The 24729-nt window shown below is 43.3% G+C and overlaps 1 protein-coding gene across 1 annotated transcript in view; it reads right to left on the bottom strand.

The window, feature by feature from the left end:
* Nucleotides 1–20100, bottom strand: part of LOC143956693 (leukotriene B4 receptor 1-like) — a 35982-nt gene extending 15882 nt beyond the window's left edge. The window contains exons 1-2 of the mRNA XM_077466891.1: nt 19800–20100; nt 700–741 (exon numbers count right to left, since the gene is read on the bottom strand). Of these exons, the coding sequence (XP_077323017.1) occupies nt 700–708 (9 nt within the window). The 5' untranslated portion in view covers nt 709–741; nt 19800–20100. The remainder of the gene's footprint in view (nt 1–699; nt 742–19799) is intronic.
* Between the last annotated feature and the right edge of the window lie 4629 nt (nt 20101–24729).

Raw genomic sequence — 24729 nt, 5'->3', positions numbered from 1 at the left:
CGTTTACCAGGTGATCGCTCCGTCAAAAGACGGAGCAATCACTTGTAAACAAACCAGCATCATGGGCTGGATCTATAGTGCACACAGTGCTGCTTAGTGCCAATACTCTGCCCATACTCTGCAATACTCTGCCAATAATCTGCAATACTCTCCCAACAATCTGCAATACTCTGCCAATACTTTGCAATACACTGCAATACTCTGCAATATTCTGGCAATACTCTGCAATACTCTGCCAATATTCTGGCAATACTCTGCAATACTCTGCAATACTCTGCCAATATTCTGGCAATACTCTGCAATACTCTGCAATACTCTGCCAATATTCTGGCAATACTCTGCAATAAATTTTAACAGAAACAAAGATTTTTTTTTTTACCAAATTTTCAGTCTTTTTTGATTTATTGCGCAAAAAATTTAAAACCCAACGTAGATTAAATACCACCAAAAGAAAGCTCTATTTGTGTGAAAAAAAGGACAAACATTTCATATGAGTACAGTGTTGCATGACTGAGTAATTATCATTCAAAGTGTGAGAGCACCGAAAGCTGAAAATTGGTCTGGTTAGGAAGGGGGTTTTAGTGCCCAGTGGTCAAGTGGTTAAAGTAGACGTAGAAGTATGAGTTGTCTATGCTTATGCTCAACCATTCAATAATAATTTCAGTAAAATTCAAGAGCCCTGCGAGCGTCATTACTTACTTCAGACATGATGCTGTAGTCTCCCGAAGAATAAGGGATGTCCTGTTGAGTAAATGTAAGAGTTATTTATCTTATTAAAGTGAACTATATATAATCAGTCACTTTACAACATAAATCTGTTCATCTTAAATCTGACAAAAAAAGGTCATGTTTATAAAGCAGTGAATCTGACTTTTGCCAAACATTCACTGCAGGTGCATCTGCATTAAATGACAGTGATTAAGTCACCCCTTGTGAATGTTTGGTGAAAGCTGCATTCACTGCTTTATAAATATGAACCTATTAATTAAAAGCAAAACTGAAAATGACAGGGCTGTGGTGGAAAATATGAACATAGGTCAAATCCCATGACACACTTTCGAAGAACTCTTCAGACCTTGAATTAAAAAAAAGATTTACAGTTATTTTTGATGCACATCCATTTATCTGCTTGCCCATAGACCTAGATTGCTCTGTTTCCCCCTTCATTTCAAAATGGAGGAAAAAGCTGAACAGACATGGATGGAAAAGTAATGTCTGTCCGGTTTGCGTGGAATATGTTCACAAGACCCTGCTGTTTGAAACGGACACCCCCCCCCCCCCCCCCCCATGACTTCTTGGTAGAGCCTCTGCTTCTCTTTGCTATAGACAACAGTTAAGCAGCATTGTTTCAGCAGTGCAGTCCTCTGCCTTTTTATACAGAAGAAGTTTTCATCCTTTTTTAGGGCTGCTGCAGCTCTCCTACTTTTGTTCATGTTCTGGTTTTCTGCAATGTTTTACAGAGAAATAGATAAGGTGTGGCTTTCACATTGTTCTCTTAATTGGTAAAAGTTTTAAGTTATCTGGTTTCTTATAATATTCCTATTGCCTATGATCATATAAACATTGTTGGTTGTACAATGTTTAGATTACGCTTTAGACCCCTTTCACACTGCAACGCTTTTCAGGTGTTTTAGTGTTAAAAATAGCACCTGAAAAGCATCTGTCATGCCTCCCCAGTGTGAAAGCCTGAGTGCTTGCAGGATGGGAAAAAAAATCCTGCATGCAGCATCTTTCGGGCGGTGTAGGAGCTCTGCATACAGCGCTGTCCATTGAAATTAATGGGTAGCACTTCCAAAGCGACTGAAAAGTGCTTCGGAAGCGCCGCAACACGGGTGCTTTTAACCCTTTGGTCGCTAGCGGAGGTTAAAAGCGCCCCACTAGCGCCCAAAAAGTTCCGCTAAAACTAGCAGCGTTTTACTACCAATGGACCCGCCGCTCCAGTGTGTAAGGGGTCGAGGAATGCTTTAGTTAACTTTCAACTGTACCTCATGTGAAGGGACTTTTTTGAGCCAAATACCTTCTTTCCTTCCTATTTTTTTGTAGCACTAACCCCCGAAGGAGTTGCTGGTTATTTTTGGGCTTACCGTTACCTTTCGTTCTCCTTGTGATGCAAGGACGGACTGTGGTGGGGGCACCTGATGCAAGGATGGACTCTGCTGGGGGTACCTGATGCAAGGATGGACTCTATTGGGGGCACCTGATGCAAGGACGGACTCTGCTGGGGACACCTGATGCAAGGAAGGACTCTGCTGGTGGCAGGCGACGTGGCAGGTGACACGCTCAGGGATCCCACTGATTCTGCATTATGGTGAGTTTAACCACTTGAGACCCACGCTATAGCCGAATGACGGCTACAGCGCGGATCTCCTTTTCCGGGACTACGTCTATTGACGTAGTTCCCTGCACGAGCGGCCGGCGCGCTCTGTGATCGGCGAGTTTACGAGACTCGCCTGATCACCGATCCGTGCAAGGGGTCGATCCCGACCCCTTATCACGTGATCAGCTGACAGCTGATCATGTGATATAATGGAGCCAGTAATCGGCTATTATGACAGCGCGAGGAGAAAAAAAAAGCCGACATCAGTCCCGATCATGGCCAGCTCTGCCAGTGCCCACCTGCCCCCTGCTTTGCCTGCCTGAATAAAAAATGTGTCCCCCCTGTCAGTGCCACCCAGCAGTGCCCATAGTGCCACCCAGCAGTGCCCACAGTGCCACCCAGCAGTGCCCACAGTGCCACCCATCAGTGCCACCCAGCAGTGCCCACAGTCTGCCTCAACAAAGGTACTGCACCCCAGTGCCACATATCCGTGCCCAGCAGTGCCGCCCATCAGTGCCCAGCAGTGCCGCCCATCAGTGCCCAGCAGTGCCACCTATCAGTGCCCATCAGTCCCATCTATCAGTGGTACCTATCAGTGCCCCTTAGTGCCACCCATCCGTGCCACCCATCTGTGCCACCCATCTGTGCCACCCATCCGTGCCATCTTATCTGTGCCCGTCTGTGCCCATCGGTGCCGCCTTATCTGTGCCTATTAGTGCCGCCTTAACTATGCCTATCAGTGCCCACCAATGCAGCCTATCAGTGCCCACCAGTGCAGCCTATCAGTGCCCACCAGTGCAGCCTATCAGTGCCGCCTCATCAACGCACTTCAATGAAGGAGAAAAATGACCTGTTTGCAAAATTTTATAACAAACTATTAAACATGATTTATTTATTTTTATTTTTTTGCATCTTTTTTTGTTTGTTTAGCAAAAAATAAAACTCCCAGCTGTGATTAAATACCACCAAAAGAAAGCTCTATTTGTGGGAAAAAAATGATAAAAATTTAATTTGGGTACAGTGTTGTATGCCCGCGCAATTGTCATTCAAAGTGCATCAGCGCTGAAAGCTGAAAATTGGTCTGGGACTGAGGGGGGTTTAAGTGCCCAGTAAGCAAGTGGTTAATGATTTAATTTTATATTACAATGTAATAATAGAAATAATGTGCTTCAATCATCCCCACACAATAACAATCATGGTGCCAGGATGATTGAAGCGCTAACACCAGGTGTTTGGAGTATCTTCATCTGCTGATAGACTCTGGAATACACATATTTCTTTTGTGGTGTAGGATCTGCGCCTGCTGTCCCTCCATCCCTCTCCCCCCATTTTCCCCCATTCCTCCTTTCCCTCTCTATCCCTCATTCATCTCAGACTCTAACCACGCCCCATATGAGCCATGCCCATTGAAGCCACGCCCTCTATTTCACATAGACCACGCCCATTTTGGAGCTCCTCCCCTTTCCCTTTTCCACGCCTACAAACGCATGCCCCGTTCCCTAATTATAATGCAACTCCGCCTACAACCAAAAAATATTTTTTACAATGTTGCCAATTATGCATCACATACATCGCATATAAGCATGTGGGCTGGATGCAAAAGGTGGATCAGCAGGATGAGTGCCAGGACAGGTAGATGTGTCTCACATCTGCTTCCTTTTACCACTCTGCATATCGTGCATATCATAGATGAGAAGAGGGTACAGCGGTGGGAAAATGAGCAGGGGGGGTTCAGAGGTGGGACAGATGAGCAGGAGGGTACAGTGGTGGAAGAGATGAAAAGGTGGTTCAGCAGTGGGAGAGAAGAGCAGGGGGTTCAGTGTTGGGCCAGATGAGCAGGGGGCTGGAGCAGTGGGGCAGATGTGAAAGGAGGTGTATTGGTAGGAAAGATGAGCAGGGGGTTACAGTGGTGGGGCAGGAGAGCAGAGGGAACAGAGGTGGGGCAGAAGAGCAAGGGAGTACAGAGGTGAGACAGATGTACAGGAAGTACATTGGTGGGGCAGATGAGCAGATGGGTTCAGTGTTAGGACAGATGAGAAGGTGATTCAGTAGTGAGAAGAGCTTGGGGATAGAGCGGTGGAGCAGATGTGCAGGGAGGTACAGTGGTGGGGCAGATGAGAAAAGGGGGTACATTCATGGTGCAGATGAGCAGGGGGGTACAGTGGTGGGGTAGATGTGCAGGAAGTACAGTGGTGGGAGGGATGAGAAGGGGGTTCAGCGGTGGGACAGAAAATCAGGGGGGGTACAGTAATAAGCAAGGGGTTACAGTGGTGGGAAAGATGAGCAGGGGGTTTCAGTGTTGGGTCAGAGGAGAAAGGAGGTACATTGGTGGGACAGATGAGGAGGGGTTTACAGCGGTGAGGCAGAGGACAGGGGGGTGCAGAGGAGAAATGAGCTACATCGGTGGAACACATGAGCAGGGGGTTACAGTGGTCGGGCAGAAGAGCATTGGGGAACGGCGGTGGGGCAGATGTGCAGGGGATTACAGTGGTAGGGCAGATGAGCGGGGGGTACAGTGGTGAAACAGATGAGCAGAGAGGACTGTGAGGTGAAGGTGCAGGAATTGGGGCTGATCTGAAGTGTGGAGTTGCAGGAATTGGGGCTGATCTGAGGCGTGAGAGTGCAGGATGTTCATTTCTCACTACTAAAGTAGTTTACAGCATTTACTTTCTAAAAAATCCTTTTGGTGATTGAGAGCGTGAAGTTTACTTTTTTTTGTTATAGAATCATCACGCTCAATTTCTTTGAAAATATTTTTCGCCACATTGTGCTCAAAAGGTTGCCTATCCCTGTGTTATACATTACTAAAATACCGACTGCCTACTGCCAGGTAAGTGTTCTTATATTTCAATCCTTTTTATTTGAAAAAAAAAAACAAATATGAATACAGAAAAGGACATTGCATCAACATATGACATTGAAACATGAGCATAATAAACCAATCTAGAGATTATTAATAGCAAAAATAGCTATCTTATTAACTTGGTTAGATAAAACTATCATATTGGCTATAGTAAGTGCAAAACTGGTTCAGTTATTAACAGAGCCAAGTGAGTGTTCTTTAGTGAATTGACTTGATTTATTTTATTTATTTTTGCGGTATTTACCATGATAATTTGACTCTTTTATTATCTCACGTGATATTTCCAAAAAATGAGTCACGTGACCCTCATATCGCATGCGGAATCCTTTAGTGAATTAACTTCTAAACCTTTTCATCCAACCTTTAAATTATTATATTTATTGTTTTACAAAGCCAGTATATAAGAAATGTAGTGGTTAAAAAAGCATGCTTGCATTTAATCAGTCTTTTTATGGCTTATTACTAATCCTTCATTTGCATATTTGGGAGCGTATCCTATTACAACACTTTTGAAAACAGGTCTAACACGTATGACAGATTCACAGAGTTCTTATCTGTGTTACTTTTACAATGTATCCGTATGACTGCAACTAATTCAAGAATAGGGATAGCCAAACACCCCCCTGTTCGGTTCACATCTACAACACGCGAACAGGCTAAAAATTCATTCGAACACGCAAACACCATTAAAGTCTATGGGACAGGAACATGAATAATTAAAAGTGCTATTTTTAAAGGCTTATATGCATGGCATTGTTATAAAAATTGTCATATTGTCATAAAAAGTGTTTGGGGACCTGGGTCCGGCCCCAGGGGCAGGGCCGCTGATAAGCCAGTACAACTGTCCATGTTATACCGGGCCCGGCCACCAGGGGGCCCGAGCAATCTGAATAGATTGTAGAAGAAAGAAAAAAAAAATGTCTTTCTCCAACTTCCCCCTCGCTCCTCCCTACAACTGGCCATACTTATGTAAGCCAACTCTTCCAAGAGCTTCCCCTTGTAGGCTTCCTGATGACACACAACCACTCTTTCCTGAAATCTACTAAATTCTGTACACCTTTGACTGCACAATCATTTTTGCCTACTGTCCCTTGTTGTCTAATGTAAGGATCTCTATAAAAATGTAATATTTAACTATCAAAAGGGTTTCATCTAACCTTTCCATCATATTTGGAATTTTGTAACGCCAAAAAGTGGTGATAAAAAATGGGTTAAATCAATAGTCTTTTGTGCATTAATTCTCATGGTTCGTCTTACTGGAGGCATGGCAGGGGTTAAATACTGCCTGCTATAATGTGTTCTTTTCCCTTCTCACAAGATTTGAAGGTATGAGTTCATTGAAAGCCTATCTGCAGCATGTAGATGGTGTTTGTTTTGATGTGAATGGCATCCATAGTGTGCATGCGTGGGTAGTGCTATGCAGAAGATTTTGTGAGACCATTAGTGCGATGCAAGCTGAACAGTTAGGAGAATATATACAGGTTATCATGATCTAATACAAAAATGCTGAGGGAGGGGAGGAGGGCCCCAAAGAGGATACTTACACTAAAAGTAAATCGTCTCTGATTATGTTGCAAGTTATTAAGTAAAGAACGTCTCCCTCTGCCCTTTTTGACCAGAATTCACATTCTCTAGATATCCTGAAAAGCTTTAAGCGTTATTAATTCCAAAACAAAAATGTAATATATGGCAGCTATTAGCTAACCAATCATTAGATAAATGTGTTGACTGCATTCATTTTCTTTTCTTTGACTTTTTCCCTCTGACTTTACCTGGTGGTCTGGCCAGTAACGCACCTTCTGTATTAGCCCTTGTACACACAGTCGGACATTCCGACGGAAAAGGTCCGATCGGGCGTTGTTGTCGGATAATCCGACCGTGTGTGGGCTCCATTGGACTTTTTTCGTCGGAATGTCCGACCAACAAAGTTTGAGAGCTGGATATAAAACTTTCCGTCAACATGATCCGATCAGACTATGTCCGTTCGTTTGTAGAGAATTCCGATCGGACAAAGTGCCACGCATGCTCAGATAAAAGTACGAGAGCAAAGCTATTGGCTACTAGGCTGAACGTGGTCCATTCGGAACGAACGAACGTCATCACGTTCCGAACGATCTGATTTTCCGACAACTTTGTCCGAGCGTGTGTATACATCACCAGTTACAGACAAAATCCGTCTGAAAAAAATCAGACGGATTTTGTGGTCGGAATTTCTGAACGTGTGTACAGGGGCTTAGAGTGCTCCCGCTCTGGATCAAGGTGCAGAGGGGGCACAGCATCGTTGTCAGTTTGGGGGGGGGGATTAGTGTTAAATATATTAGCACATTTAGATAAAATAATAAATTGAATTCAAAAGCCAGTTCGCAGTTTATAATTGGTTACAGCAAACATTTTTTTTTTAAAAGCTGATAAATGTAATCACCCCTGCCAGTGTTAAGTGGTTTGTCTCATCCCTGTAAATGGATACATTCTGCTGGAGAGCTTATGCTTTTGAAAAACAACAAACAATCCATATTCCCATTGCACATGTTCCTGGAAAAGGTTTTAGAATGCTGGGTGTTGCAGCAACCACCAGCTGGAGACTGGATCATAAAGTGTCATAATGGAGATATTTGCCAGCATACCATCTGACCTTTAAGTTGAGTCCAAACTGTTGTTTATTGACTAGCATAAGGCTGTCTCCCAGGGGCCACACATCATTGTCTTAATACTAAAATGTTGCTAAATTTTGTGGACAATCTCTCAATCTCATATTTGGACTATTTTCCCGGTGGGTGTCCACATTGATTGGTGGGCTTTGAAGCCCATGTTTGGCTCCCTTCTTTGGCACTGAATCCACTCTTTATGCATAATTCTGCCCCTGTCCCTGGAACCGTGTGGCTTTTTCTGCACTTCTTTTACTAGCAGATTGGGCTGGCATGACCTATCTGTGCATAGATCCTGATGGTGGTGTAGTAGAACCGGTTTCCAGTGGGATGGTACCCTCTGAACCAGTTTCCGGATACTTATAAGTGAGACTTATCTCTTTGAAAGACAGTGAGGTCCGTTCGCTTTGCTATCTGTAGAACCTTGACTGTATTCTGAAGAAGCCTCATAGTAAAACGTGTAGATACACAAGGGCTCACTGCACATTATGTATTATTCTACAAGATTTTTAATTTTTCTGTACTGTTCTATTTATGTTGTGTATTTTTCAATAAATAGTGTTTATTTTCATACCTCGTCGTTGTTTCCTATGCCTTTAGAGCCGGTTCACACAGGGACGACTCGTCAGGCGACTTAGCTGCCTGACAAGTCGCGTCCCGTTCTGTGCAATGGACTTGAGTTGCTCCGACTTAGAAAAAGGTTCCTGTACGACTTTTGGGGCGACTTGCATTGACTTCTATACAGAAGTCATTTTGCAAGTCGCCACTAAAGTCGGATCCCGGTCGCCTGAGGCAGTCGCGCTGAAGTCGTGCTGCCTCAGTGTGAACCGACTCTTAAAGTCCGACCTAGGTTTACTGTTATAGTACACCTTTTTTTCTTGTTTATTCCCTGTTGTTTATTGAAGCATGATCACATCACAAACAAGAGAGTGCAATGTTTCGGAGTCACACAGGACCCCTTCATCAGACATGTGATAAGTGTAAAGAAGCAGTGCAAAATATTTAAGTAAGCATCCACCGTCGATGCTTATTTAAATATTTTGCACTACTGCTTTAGGCCCCTTTCACACGGGGCGGATCAGTAATGATCCGCCCCGTGATGATCCGCCCACTCAGTGGGGATTGCTCCGTTGTCCCCGCTGAGCCGGCTGTGGACAGGGTGGTCTCCGTACACTGTGCAGGGACCGCCCTGTCAGCTCTCCGCTCTCCTCTATGGGGATCGGATGAGCACGGATTTTCCTCCGTCTGCAGAATCGGACTGTTGTGGAGGCAGACAATAGCGGGTGTCTGCGGATGTTCACCCGCAGACTCCCACTGTCCCATAGGGATGCATGTATGTCTGTATTTCATCCGCAAACGGATGGATGAAATACGGACATACTGTCCGCATGTGTGAAAGGGGCCTTACACTTGTCACATAAAAAAATGTTTGGACTCAACTTGAAGATCCGTGGTGTGCTGGCAAATATTTTCATTTTGAAAAACAACAGTCTTGCTATCAGAATCACCAGATAAAACTAGAAGAAAGAAAGCCTAGGAAAGGAAACCAATACAAATCACATCTAAGTATCTGTAAGCTGCAATATAATAAATGTTTACTTTTGAGCTGTGGCAGTTGGTGCTCAAATTTTTTTGGGGGATGCAAACAAACTGAAAAAAAAAACATCAATTGCAGCCTCACTGTACCATCAAACACAGCCACTGTGCCGATCAATTACCGCCACTGTGCCCATCAAACTCAGCTACTGTGCCATCAAAATGCAGCCACTGTGCCATCAAACGCCGCCACTGTGCCCATCAAACTCCGTGCCATCAAAACGCAGCCACTGTGACCATCAAACGCCGCCACTGTGACCATCAAACGCCGCCACTGTGCCATCAAACGCCGCCACTGTGCCATCAAACGCCGCCACTGTGCCATCAAACGCCGCCACTGTGACCATCAAACGCCGCCACTGTGCCATCAAATGCCGCCACTGTGCCATCAAACGCCGCCACTGTGCCATCAAACGCCGCCACTGTGCCATCAAACGCTCCCACTGTGCCCATCAAATGCTCCCACTGTGCCCATCAAACGCCGCAACATGGGCCATCAAATGCTCCCACTGTGCCCATTGAATGCTGCCACTGTGCCCCCCACCCGCCGTCTCTCTATATGTCACCCGTTACATTCATGCTGGACCAATGAATGTAACTATGTATAAACTGCCACACCTGGAATTCATTTTTAACAGCTTAAAGACCAGCCGCCACAGTTGTGCGGCAGCAGGTTGGCTCTCCTGGGCAAATCCTGGTACGTCGTCTGCCGATTTAAGACCACTAGGGGGCGTGACGCCGCACCTGATGAATGTGGCCAGTGGCTGCGATGTTTGCCTTCTACCCGCGATCGTTCCTGAGAGAGACAGAATGGGGATCTGTCAATGTAAACAGACAAATCCCCATTCTGTCAGGGGAGGATAGACAGATTGTCTGTTCCTAGTGATTAGAAACAGCAATCTGTCTTGCTCCCCCCACAGTTAAAAACACCTCCCTAGGGAACATTTAACCCCTTGATCACCACTAGTGTTAACCTCTTCCCTGCCAGTGACATTTATACAGTAATCAGTGGCTATTTTTAGCACTGATCAATGTATAAATGTCAATGGTCCCAAAAAAGTGCCAAAAGTGTCCGCCGCAATGTCGCAGTCCCACTAAAAATCGCAGATCACCTCCATTACTAGTAAAAAAAAAAAATAATAATAAAAATGCCATAAATCTATCCCCTATTTTTTAGACACTTTAACTTTTGCGCAAACCAATCAATATACGCTTATTGCGATTTGTTTACCAAAAATATATAGAATACATTGGCCTAAACTGATAAAGAAATTAGTTTTTTTACATTTTTGGGGTGGATATTTATTATAGCAAAAAGTAAAAAATATATTTTTTTTTCCAAAATTGTCGGTCTATTTTTGTTTATAGTGCAAAAAAAACAAAAACGCAGAGGTGATCAAATACCACCAAAATAAAGCTCTATTTGTGGGGAAAAAAAAGGACATCAATTTTGTTTGGGTACAACGTCTCATGACCACGCAATTGTCAGTTAAACCAATGCAGTGCCATATTGCAAAAAATGGCTTGGTCATTAAGGGTGGCAAATCCTTCCGATTCTTAAGTGGTTAAAGAATGATGTGACAACATAGCCATGTACTGTTTATTTTTTTTGGACCATGTTGTTTTCTATTGGGCACATTAGGGATATTAGTCTCATGTTGGAAAACGGTCTGAGATTTTGAAATCTGCAGAGTACCATTATCATTATGTACTATTGTGCATGTTTCTGAACTGAACTCCAGGCAGATATAAAAGAAAAAAACACCAAAAAATGCAAGTTTGTGTTAATTCAAAAAAATACTTGAATACTTGAATTGGTCTTTATATCAGGATTTTATAATCTCTTGAACAGTGGAATTCAGACTGGGAGAGTGAGCGCAAGGAGTTAAAAAAAATTGAACTGCCGATAGGAGGAAGAGCAGAGTGCCAAAGAGATGAACCCATCAGTGTGCTGCGTCTACTGTATTTCATTATCCAATCACCTACTGGGGAAGGGACAAGACCTAGGTATACCTTTCACTGCAGTTGAGAAAAATCATGCCTGCAGAATGGCTGTGCTGACTGGCAGGGCTGTGTAAATCTTAGGAATGAATTGACAGAAACACTAATCATTTGGCAGGCAAAGAAGGTCTCGTATATGCATTTCATCTGTCTGGAGGTCATTTTTAAAGTGATTGTATATGTCTTTTTAATAGAAGATATTTTTTCAAGAAAAGAAGAAACAGTTTCAATGTAAGTGCCGACTGTAAAAAACAGCAGACAGATAAAGCATGGAATAAACAGAACAGCTACCCTGAGGCAGTAAGGATATGGATAGAACAATTGTACATACAGTTGACTCGCAATGTCTGTAGAACAGCAAGATAAATTTGGTAATAAGCCTATTAGGGGAAGATGGATGAGTCTGAGAGAATATTCATTGTGTACATAACAAGCATAATGTTTGAATGAGGAAGGTAGGAACGCTGACTTAGATTGACAAGAATAGGTAAGGATGTTAAGTAGAAAAATAGTAGTAAAGATAAGAAAGCTAGGGGAAGTAACAATAGATGAATAGTAGTAAAGGGAATAACGCTAGGAGAATTAACAATAGAGAGAAGAGAAGTGGGAGAAAGATGCCAGTAAGGTTTGATACAAGGGCAATACCAGGATATGTGTTGGATAGTCCCAAGGGCTTTTCGACATCTCCGGCATTTGTCATCAGCAGGAGAATTTAGAATGCATAGCTTGGCCAGAGGAAAAGTATCTTGTATTGGTTCTCTTTGTACAGCGTACAAATCAAACTCTTGGCAGCTTGAGATCATATTTGTTGCCACGTCTTCGGAGGCAATTCCTCTCCCAGTATGTGTTCCCCTTTTTTTCATATATGGGTGTTTGAGAAAATATTGTTGTCATTGAAACTTGTAGCTTTTAAATTTGTGAAATGAACCTTTTGCTGAATGGACCTCCCAAGCACGAAAGCATTAACATCGTTAATTTAGGTAAATCATGTGAGCCAGTCAAGGATTTGGCGTAATGATGTATCACGAATGTAAGTATTCATAGAAGGCAAGCGTAGGGAGATCTAAAGCATTTTTAAAATATTGGAAAGTCCTTAAAACCCTGGTTCTAGCATCCACAATCTGGCCAAAGTGGAATAGACCCTTTTTATTCCAAACATAGGTTACGATATGCTGGAACATCAGGAGTGACTAGAAAGGATGTCACAAGAGATGCATTCGTTGTTAAAAGATGGTGGCTATGAATTTGGCACCAGAAGGTATAAGTAAGCCATGGTTTGTAGGAGGCCAGATAAAGGTACTGAGACATTGGAGCTCCACAACAAAGTGAGTAAGTGGATGAGGGCAATCCACAACTTTTCAATTTTGTGGCCCGACCCCTGCTGGACCTGATCCGTCAAGCCGGAGCGACCTACACCTGGGCCCACCCCTTCTGCATTAAAGTGACCAGCGGCGACAGTAAATTTGTCCTATCAGATCCAGACCAATTTGTTAACTTCTTTCTCTTTTTCAAGCAAGACCCAGTAGCAGTTCTGAATTGGCTAGACCCACCAGATGATATTGGTAATATGAAGCAGGAAGGGGGTTAATGCATTGTCCCTGATGCATTAGTATAGATTTCAATCGTCTGTATGCGCTGTAGCTTTTCACAGCAGGGGGGAGGGGGGGGCAGTTTTTTATGTTCGCCCTGGGCACCAAATGACTGGCTCCATGCCTGAAAACACTCCAACACAAAGAGACTGTGTGAACAACCCTTCGCTTTCTAAGGCTGACTTAGATACTAGCCTGTCTGCAATCTATGAAAAGCTGGTAGACAAAATACAGCTGGAATTGCACAAATCTACTCTCTCCCAGGAGATTGCAGCTATAGGAGGCCGCACTGACATTCTTGAGACCAAGCATGATGAACTTTCTCTAGCACATAATGAACTAAGGAAGGATTATGAAATGCTGGCAGATAACTTCTCATTCATGCAGGCCCAGGTTAAAGATTTAGACCAGGGATATGCAATTAGCAGACCTCCAGCTGTTGCTAAACTACAAGTCCCATCATGTCTCTGCCTCTGGCTGTCATGCTTGTGGCTCTAAGGGTCTTGCTATGCCTCATGGGAATTGTAGTTCTGCAACAGCTGGAGGTCCACTAATTGTATATCCCTGATTTAGACAATAGAAATCAACATCATAATAATGGGATCCCTGAGTCTGTTGCAGATCTCACACCAGCCATCTCTAAACTCTTCCAAAACCCTTTGCCTGATAAACCACTCTCTGCCTTCATATATGACAGGATCCATATGGCACTTTGCCCAAAACCAACACCTGATAAGTCTCCTCGCGATGTGATCATGTGCATGAAAGATTTTCTCATCAAATAAGATATCATGCGTGCATCCAGGAATACATCCAACATAGAATTAGATGGCACCAGGATTCAAATATACCCAGACATCTCCCCTGCTACACTAGACAGGAGATGCAGAATGAAGAAAGTTACTTCTATACTGCAGACAGCAAGAATTAAATACCGCTGGGGCTTCCCATTCAAGCTCTCTGATGCACAGTGGCTCAATACACACAGTATACAACATAATAGAAGGAAAATAACTTCTGGTCAAGCTGGGCCTGCTTGAATCAGAACCTCCAAATCGACCACCTGCCACCCCCAGATCATCACACATTTGGTCCACTCCTTCATCACGTTGCAACCAAAGAGACCAAAGAAGATGGCGTCAATCCTTTCAAGATCAAGCAACGTAAACTTTTCCAATTTGTTTAGAATTTCACATTTTATTGATTTAATTTCTATCACTAGATTGGCTGACATGTTCTTGACAGGCTGGCTCTTTTCATTCCTCTTATAAGGCAAGCCTGCCTTAACATTTATCTATCTGCGATTGAAGTGTCAGAGATTATAAGGTTGCTTTTATTTATCTTTGTCACTTTACCATATACTTTGGATCAGGAACTTACTATGACTCAATTTTTTGGTATTCAGCTCTGAACATGGCATCTGTATCTACATTGAAATATCTGGGTCATTCTGCAGTCAATCTATGGAGACTTGTGCCCTATACATACTATAACACTAACATTTTGGTAGCTCACGTTGAGCACCTCTAATTCCTATATAGGGAACCCTATTCTCTGTTCATCCCTTTTGGGTCCTCTAAATCCACTTAAGTTTTTCTATAGGTTCCTTTTTTTTGAGGTTCCAAAATTGTTAAAATTTCTGCTTGGTTATCAACCTCTAAAGCAGGGCTTGACAAATTTGCTTGGAATCTAGGAGCCAGCTAAAAAAGTTAGGAGCCAGGTCGGTAACGGCAATCCGGACCTGTCCCTGGCCTGACATGGAGACGAGTGAGGGGAAGATAGCTCCCAGCCCCCCACCTGTCTCCAAGTCATTGCCCATAGCTCTTAGAGGGACATTTTATTTTTTTCATTTTAATTTTTTTCAAATGACAATTTTTTTTTTTAATTGCATTTTAGTGTAAATATGAGATCTGAGGTCTCTCTGACCCCCAGATCTCATATTTAAGAGGACCTGTCATGCTTTTTTCTATTACAATGGATTTTTACATTCCTTGTAATAGGAATAAAAGTGACACAATTTTTTATTTTTTTTAAAGAACAGTGAAAAAAATAAAAATAAAAGTTAAAGTAAGAAAATAAAAAGAATTTTAAATGCGCCCTGTCCCGCCCACATATGAAAGCGGTTTTCAAACCACACATGTGAGGTATCGCCGTGATCGGTAGAGCGAGAGCAATAATTCTAGTCCTCTGTAACTCAAAACGTGCAACCTGTAGAATTTTTTAAACATCGCCTATGGAGATTTTAAAGGGTAAATGTTTGTCGCCATTCTATGAGCGGGTGCAATTTTAAAGCGTGACATGTTGGGTATCAATTTACTCGGCTTAATATCATCTTTCACAATATTAAAAAACAATTGGGCTAACTTTACTGTTGTCTTATTATTTTTATTAAATAAATTATTTTTCCCCAAAAAAGTGCGCTTGTAAGTCCGCTGCGCAAATACGGTGTGACAGACAGTTTTGCAACGACCACCATTTTATTCTCTAGGGTATCAGAATAAAAAATATATATAATGTTTAGGGGTTCTAAATAAAGGGAAGGAGATAGGCAGGCAATAAAACCAGGCAGGGGAAGCTCCATTAGCATTGCTGGTTGTCATACCAACGGCCACCACAAGAGGGCGCCAGATTCCAGAAGGAATCATAGGACTGCAGAAGGCCTCAAAGCCGCTGCCTCAATTACCGGCCGCCGGAGGAACGGCCCGACGCGATCACGCCGGGGGGGGTCCACAGAGACAGGACACCCCCAGCTGTGCTGCCCCAAGCGCCAGGTCGCTAATTCTAGTCGCAAATGCGACCTGGCGCCCGGGTTTTGTCGAGCCCTGCTCTAAATAATTTTAAAACACCTTAGTTCTTTGTATTGAATTTCGATTTTCTATATTAAAATGCACATTTATTCTTTTATAACTCTATTTAGCTTGGCACATCCGCCGTCACTAGTTTGTCCCCTTACTTGCTTTCGGAGCCTGGTGCCACCCCTTCAAATGCAGGGATGGCACCCCAGACTCGAATGCTGGGTTCAGGACATTTATGTCCTCAGGTTCGTTATACGTGTTCAAGTCACATGTTGTCACTTGACCCCCTTATTTTTTTTTTTTATTATTTCGCCTTTATGGCATGTATTATATAGAAATTACTATTGGAGGACCCAAGTCACCATCACATTCCCTTCGACCTATATGAAATTTTATAACTCTAAAATATTACAATTTATTGGTACAATGTTGTCTTCTAGTACGATATATTTTGCTACAATACATATTTGTTTCCTCTCATGGTGGAGCTGTCTGTAATGCCGAGTACATACAACTGGAATTTTCGACGGACTAGGTCCGATGGTCTTCCCGACTGACTTTTGGTGGACTTTCTGAACGAACTGACTTGGCCACACACAAGCACACCAAAGTCCGAAGGATTAGAAGGTGATGACGTACGACCGGACTAGAATAAGGAAGTTCATAGCCAGTAGCCAATAGCTGCCCTAGCCTCGGTTTTCATCCGTCAGACTAGCCTACAGACGAACGGATTTTTCAAATGGACTTGAGTCCATCCGAAAGATTTGAGACATACATTTTTTTTATGGAAACAATTTAAAACTCAAAACTCAATATTTTTAAAGTTTCACGCATGATATCTTCTTTGATGAGAAAAACTAAAATTTTTTTTTCAAATTGCCTTAAAAATCCCAACTAAGGCTCAATTCACATCTATGCATGTTGCTTTTGAGCATTTCTGCAGTGCTTGCCGTGTTTTTACAGCGATTTTGCCGCGATTTGTGTTAAGTGTTTTTTTTTACACTGTATATAGCTTGTTGCTAAGGAAAGCCAATCGCCACGTCCTTAACAACCGATGAGTCATCAGCTTCCCTGCTGACAGCTGAATATAAAAGAAAAAGAATTGCCGGCTAAAAAAACAGGTCCTTGGGCCTAGTATTGATTCTCCACTCCATACCAGATCCATACCAGATCCATACCAAATCCATACCAGACCCTTATTCGAGCATGCAGCCCAGCAGATCAGGAAAGGGATGGGACGAGCAAGCGCCCCCCTCCTTTCTGAACCATACCAGACCGCATGCCCATTGCACCCCCCACCCCAAAGCACCTTGCCCCCATGTTAATGGGGACAAGGGCCCCTTCCCGACAACCCTAGCCAGTGGTTGTCGGGGTCTTATTGGTATCTGGAAGCTCCCTTTAACAAGGGAGCCCCCAGATCCCGGCCTCCCCCCCGTGTGAATGAGTATGGGGTACATTGTACCCCTACCCATTCACCAAAAAAGTGTAATGTGACAAAATACAGTAGACAGTTTTTGACAGTCTATCATTAAAAATATCTTCTTCTTCCTCCAGTCTTCCTGCATCTTCTCCAGCATCTTCCTCCTCCAAGCTCCTTCTTTCTCTGGCCTTCTTTGTCCGGCGTTCTTCTTCCTTTGCTGCCGCTCCCACCGACAATCCTCCTCTGATGCTGCGTCCAGCAGATCTGTCCGCACCGACGTTAAGCATTTCTTAGATAACGATGGGGACGTGACCATATGATGATGTCATCCAGAGGCCCCACCCCCCTGTAACGTTACCGCACGAGGCATGATGGGTCTGTGGTGTCACAAGGGGGTGGGGCCTCTGGATGATGTCATCCGAGGGCCACGCCCCATAATTATTTAACAAATGCTTGACCACGGACAAATCAGTGGGATGCAGCATCAGAGGAGAGTCATTGGCAGGAGCGGCAGCAGAGGAAGAAGCACACCAGACAAAGAAGACCCGAGAAAGAAGAAGCAGGAAAAGGAGAAGCCCGGAGGAGGAAGATGGGGGAAAAGATGCAGGAAGACTGGAGGATGAAGAAGATATTTTTAATAAAAAAAACTTTCTACTGTATTTTTTCAAGCTACATTACTTTATTTTGGTGAATGGGTAGGGGTACTTATTCACATAGGGGGAGGCCTGGATCAGGGAGCCCCCTTGTTAAAGATTCCGATAAGCCCCCCCACAGACCCCGACAACCACCAGGCAAGGATTGCCAGGAACACCCCCCCCCCCCATGTTGAGGGCATTTGGCCTGGTACAGTTCGGGGGCGCTCGCTCGCCCCCTCTCTTTCCTGACCTGCCGGGCTGCTTGCTCAGATAAGGATCTGGTGCGGATTTTGGGGGGGGGGGCACACCGTTTTTATTCATGATTCTTTTTTTAAATTTAGCTGGCTACGGGGAAGCCCACTGATAGATGATGACTCATCGGTTGTTAAGGGCACAGTGTCCAGCTTCCTGGCCTCCTCCTTATCAACCAGTTATATACATATATGTACAGCTAAAAAAAAAAAAAAACACACAAATGTGGCAAAATCGTATCAAAATTGCGGTAAAACAGCAGGTCAATTGAAATCTATTACATGCAAAACGCTGCATTTTGCAGGAAAAAAAGTCCATGACCCTTTCCAAAAACACAGAGGCACAAATATGCATTGATGTGAACATGTTCCATAGGAACCCATGTTAAAAAATGTCCCTGCATTTCTGCAAAATACATCAAAAAAGGCATTAGTGTGAATGGAGCCTTAGCCCCTGTACACACGGTCGGAGATTTCCACAACCAAATCCGTCGGATTTTGCCCGTCGGATCTTGTCCGAAACTGTTGCATACACACAAACGTAATTTCGTTACGATGGGACTACATTCAGGCTAGTAGCCAATAGCTTTGATGTAGGAATTTGATCTGAGCATGCGTGGCACTTGGTCCGATCAAAATTCTCTACACATGATTGGAGTATGTCCAACCGGCCCAGTTGGTCGGGAAATATTTCCAACATGTTGTAAAATTGGGTCCGACGGATATTCCGACGGAATCAGTCCGATGCATACTACACACAGTCGGATTATCCGACAACACGGTCCGATAGGACACATTCCAACGGATTCTCCGACCGTGTGTACAAGGGCTTAGAGGTCTATTACTTTCTTGTTTTTTTACCTTAATGCAGCAACAAATCATCAACCTTTATTCATGGTTCACACCTATAAATTTTTTGTGCATTTTATGTTTTGCAGAAACACATTAAAGTCCATTTAACATGGTTTCCTATGGGTTCCACAACCCTGGATAAGGTTATGGAAGTTTTATCATTCCTCTTGCATTCTTTGTGCATATTTAACTGTATCCATAGTCATGTGAAGCATTTTATCTATGTTATGTCAATAAATATTTTCTATTTTTCTACTATTTTTTGTTTATGTAGTAGTGCCTCTAAAGTTGCACCCCTAGGGGGGTCTTTCTTTTTCTATGTTGCATTTGGGATGTGGGTATCTGAGTATTCCTTATCAGAAACCCTTTTCATTTATACATCGTTACATACAGTACATCATTTACATTTGTGTTCTGTACTCATGCAAATTAAAACAAAGTTATTAAGCTGGAGTGTTGTGTTTAGACTTTTTTTTTTTTTTTACAATAAAGTACAGTAGTTAAGAATGCATAAAATATTGATTACTTGTGGCTCCTCATTTAATGACCAATTTGTTTAATGGTCGTTGAAATGGAACCTGGTCGTTAAGTGAGGAGTACCTGTATTTTAAAGGTAACTGGCATGTGAAGTTATATCGTTCAGTAGAATGAGATATATGTCAAATATTTTTACAGCATATCGCAACAACCACAAGGTTACAAAGTTGTGAAAGATAAAGGAAGGAAAAAGAATATATATTTACTCAATCTGCCTTTACCTAACACACCCTAACTGAAATAGCTGTTAGTAATCATATCACAGGAACTGAAAGTATTGTTCATCAGAGATACTCACTTTTATGGTATATATCCTTTGACTTCTGTAGCGTCAGAAGGTATCCCAGAATAGTGAAGACAAGCAGCACAGCTAATCCATGTGAGGCTGATGGCTTGCAATCAGTCACTAACACATTGCTCTCTACTCCACCCACATGGCTTTCTCAGAAGGCACAAGTACTCAGTGGCACCAGTGTAACCATGTTTTTCACAGTGATTGTCATCAGTTACTGCGTCTATGCCAGCACGATTAATTGTCCCATGGGGTATTTGGCAGCAGCCATGCCATATCCTGCAGAATATTTAAACATGCATTACCTGTTGTTTTCATGTTCCTTAAAAAAACAGAACTTTACATCTGTGCTAATTCAGGCTTGTAGCACCCTCTGCTGAGCAATAAATAATTTGCAATAAGTAGAAAAGAGTATGTGTGGAAAGTAAGGAATGAGCAAGTTGTATTGTGCTAATTCCAGTTAAACACCCACTAGTACCTCCGCTTAAGTAGAAAGTGCTGATTCCTAACAGCTTTGCAAGCCTGGCATGATTTACTGGAACCAGGCTTTTTTCTTTGGTGTTGTGCAAAAAAGGAATGCAAAGCAGACAGGTAGAGACAGATATAAAGGCAAGAGGAATTATTTTTATAGCTAGACAATAAAAAAGAAATGAATCACAAACACAAATAAAAAGGTTCAACTCCTGTCACGGATGTGTGAGTATGCATGTTTTTAGTGTTTCGATAATACACAATCCCTATCCCACACGCACCAAACAACTGTCCCTGAGCCACCCCCATCAAATCATTCTCTGCAGCTATTACCTTTTGTACCACCACCCCCTCCCTTTAGAATGTAAGCTCTATGAGCAGGGCACTCCTGTACCTTTTGTATTGAACTGTACTGTAACTGTGTTGCCCTCCCCCCTATACATTGTAAAGCGCTGCGTAAACTGTTGGCGCTATATAAATCGTGTATGTATAATAATAATACACAAAAAAGAAACACTAACAGCTAGATTTGAGGACATTAATAGTACCACTCAAAAAAATGGGTTAAAATATCAAGCATTTGTTGTACAAAAGGTAGCAAGTAACCACTATTAGGACTCATACATAATTAATCATGTACACATAAATGACACAATATATAATACTGTTCGGTTGTTTCCTCTCCAACCCTATAGTGGTTGGGTGATGGGTTGCTTTCTGTGACTTTGATAATGTCTTAACAGTGGCGGCCCGTCCATTAGGGGTGCCCGGGCGCCGCCACATCCTAATTAATGCTCTATGATCCCTGCTACCCCCAATGCATGCATCCAGCCCCTTTCAGGGCACCGGGTGCATGGATTTCAGCGGCAGGGTTTTTTTTAAGCACCTGATTAGAGCCAGAGGCTCTAATAAGCTTCAAAATAGGGTGGGCTCGTGGTGAAGAGCATTGTGCCATGAGTCCACCCAGGTGTTACAACAGCGAATGAATATTCTCTGTTGCAACACTGATCTGATCCTCCTCTCGGCCAATCGGGAAGTGGGTCTGTTAACCATCACCTGATTGGCTGAAAGGACAGGCAATCCTATTGAATGCCTAGGTGGAGGGCAGGAGACGTACGGCGGAAGCGAGGAGAAGAAGACACAGGAGCTGCTGCTCAATGCCTGCCACAGCCTGATGTCTACTAATGCCCTGATCCTCGCCTCTTCCCGATGTGCCCGCCACTGCCCGATCCCCGCCGTTGCCCGATGTGCCAGACGATGCTCGCTGCCTAGATGGGGTAAGTGGCGGTGGGCCGGTAGACAGTGAGGTGGGTGGGTTTGAGGTGCTGCGGGGGGGGTGGTTGTTTGCCACCCTCCCAAACAAAAAGCCACCAGCTGCCACTGGTCTTAGATATTTTTATTTCTACTATCCGGGGGGAGAGGAGGCAGGAGCTGGAACATGTTACATGTTCCACCCTAAATATGGGTGAAACGTGTACAATGTTCCAAAGGTGAACTAAGCCTTTAGGACCAACTCTAAATTGGTGTAAAGAGACAGAAAGAGTGCCTGTCTCTGTACGCTGTGTAGCAGGCAGCATATTTGCTCAATTTATCCCTTCCACTTTCCATACATCCTTGGTTGTTAAAATGAAGCCACATGCAAAATTTTAACATTTGCAAGCAGGCAGGCTATTTATCACTGAAAAGACATGCAATAAAAAAAAGTCTACCTGGCTGCCTACAGTCTTTGTTAACCACTTCAGCCCCGGAAGGATTTGCCCCCTTCCTGACTAAGCCATTTTTTTGAGATACGGCGCTGTGTCACTTTAACTGAAAATTGCATGGACGTGCGATGTTGTAACCAAAGAAAATTGATGTCCTTTTTTCCACACAAATAGAGCTTTCTTTTGGTGGTATTTGATCACCTCTGCGTTTTTTATTTTTTGCGCTATAAACAAAAAAAGAGCTACCATTTAGAAAAAAGCACAATATTTTGTAGTTTTTGCTATAATAAATATCCCAACATTATAAAAAAAAACGTTTTTTTCCCTCAGTTTGGGCCGATTTGTATTATTTTACATATTTTGGTAAAATCGAAAAAAGATTTCGACATTGCAGCGTACAGATCAGACACTTTTGACACTATTTTGGGACCAGTGACAGTTATAGAGCTAAAAATAGCCATTGATTACTGTATAAATGTCACTGGCATGGGAAGGGGTTAACACTAGGGGCAATCAAGGGGTTAACTGTGTTCCCTCAGCATGTTCTAAACTGTAGGGGGGATGGGACTGAATGAATAGGGGAAGAGAGAGATCCGTGTTCATACTTAGTACGAACACCGATCTCTCTTCTCTCCCCTGAGAGAACTGGATTTGTGCGTTTACACACACAGATCCAGGTTCTTACTCTGTCATGAGCGATCATGGGTGCCCGGTGGTCATCGTGCCCACAGGACACACACATCGGCTCCGGGGACATGCACACGCTTGCTGTGATGTCTTAAAAGGAGCGACGTACAGCTACGGCGGTTTGCCCACCCGGGCCAACCTGCCGCAATATACAGGCCCCTGTCTGCCAGGATGAATGACATCTGCACATGCACAGGAGTGAAGTCATCCTGTGCTAGCCAATCAAGATGGCCAAAACCAGCACTGCAAAGAGGCAAGGGAGAAGATGCCGGTTAAGGACCCCTCGTGGATGTCAGACTGTTACAGGTAAGTAATTCCAAGACAAATTTAGCCGGAAGCTCCAGAATCCCATGAAAGTCTTTATTTGCTACATAAGGTCAAGATAAAAAACAGCTGATGCGTTTCGGCTTACAGCCTTGTTTACAGCATGCTACAGGTAAGTACTGACACTTTATTTCTGCTTTGAGGGCAGTGTAGGCTTTGCAGTCGACAGCCTCCCAACAACCAATGACGCTGCAGTGGGTGGAGCCTGATGGGATAGCTGAAAATATAGTTCCCCATCTGGTCCGCTTAGTCTTTGTAATTGACAGTAGGCAGTGAACTGATTCTATATCCAATAGCAGTGGATCTGCCCACTGCCTGCTATTAATAACAGGGAGAGTGGACCTGATCGGGAACTAGTGTCTCTGAATCCCTATCAGTCTTCGCCCACCCAGCTTCAATACTCCTCAGCTGCTGCAATGTCTGTGTAACTAAGGAGGGAGCTCAGCTGCACTGAGGATAGAGTGCTTGTATAGACACTCTTGCTGGTCTTAAGCCCCATACACACTATCAGATTTTCTGATGAGTTTTTCCTTCAGATTTACCAAAACCATGTAGTAGAAGGGCCTGCCTGATTGCATACACATTGAAACTCCTAAGGTTTGACCTCATATTATATGGTTTTGGTAAATCTGAAGGAAAAACTCAGCAGACAATCTGATAGTGTGTACGGGGCTTAAGTGTGCCTCCACACATGGTGCTTTCCCCAATTGTGTTTCCAACAGGTAAAAAGAATCAGTTGCCCACACATACATTTGTTGTGCATAGGCACGATGAAATTGTTACAGATTGGCTATGACACTCTTTATGAATACCCTTGAGTAGCTGTCTTGCTCTAATTATGCAATTCATTCCCCAAAAACAATGAGCCTCTTAATTCCCTTTCCCAAAATTTTGTTCAATTATCATTAGCAGGTAATTCAGACATGAATTTTAGGAAGCTGATGCAGCGTTTTGTATTATAAACATACAATATATTCACGTATTTATTTAATGCATGAATTTGGCATTTTCCATTAGCTTAGTGAATGGGGTAAAAATTAACTTTGCAAACATATGCAATCACGTGCACAGGAAAAAAAAAAAACATATTTTTATTTGCAAATGATTTTATTGTGGAAGTCAGTAAGTCAGCACAGCATTAACCAGAGGCGTAACTAGAACCTTAAGGTCCCTGGCGCAAGGAACCATGAAGGGCCCCCCTGACTGGGGCCCTTCCCACTGATTCCAGGGCACTTTACCCCCATGGTGGGACCCTTTTATTATGGTCCACCTTACTGCCATCTTGGAGTCCCCCCCCCCCCCCAAGTGTCCAGTCAAAAGTGCAAGCACACAGGGGCCCAGGGCAGCAGGACACGAATAGGAAGGTGGTGGGAGTGGCATGTGGAGGAACCAATGCCCTCTATTTCCCTCCTGCAGCTGCTGAATATCTGCAGGAGGGGGAAGAGGAGAAGCGGGCATTCAGCAGCTACATGGAGGGATCGGTTCCGCTACATGCTGCCACTCTCCTATCCAGGCATACAGCCCTGCAGCATGAGGTCGGGTCGCAAAGGTGACCCTTGTATCTACACCCCTGGACTTTATCTCATTCACTAAGGGAAAATTCCAGTACAAAGTAATAATTCCCTTGCACAGTGAATAGTCTATTTGCCTTTTGTAAATCAGAACCATTGCATTGTTTCTTGATAGCTTTAAAGTGTTTCTACCACTAGCTACAAGACTAGCCAAAGGATACTAGCATTTAGCATTTTAAG

The sequence above is a fragment of the Lithobates pipiens genome, unplaced genomic scaffold (assembly GCF_037356315.1).
Source record: "Lithobates pipiens isolate NorthernLeopardFrog02 unplaced genomic scaffold, aLitPip1_a1.2 Scaffold_4, whole genome shotgun sequence".
Classification (NCBI taxonomy): domain Eukaryota; kingdom Metazoa; phylum Chordata; class Amphibia; order Anura; family Ranidae; genus Lithobates; species Lithobates pipiens.
This window is presented reverse-complemented; position numbering and strand designations above follow the sequence as displayed.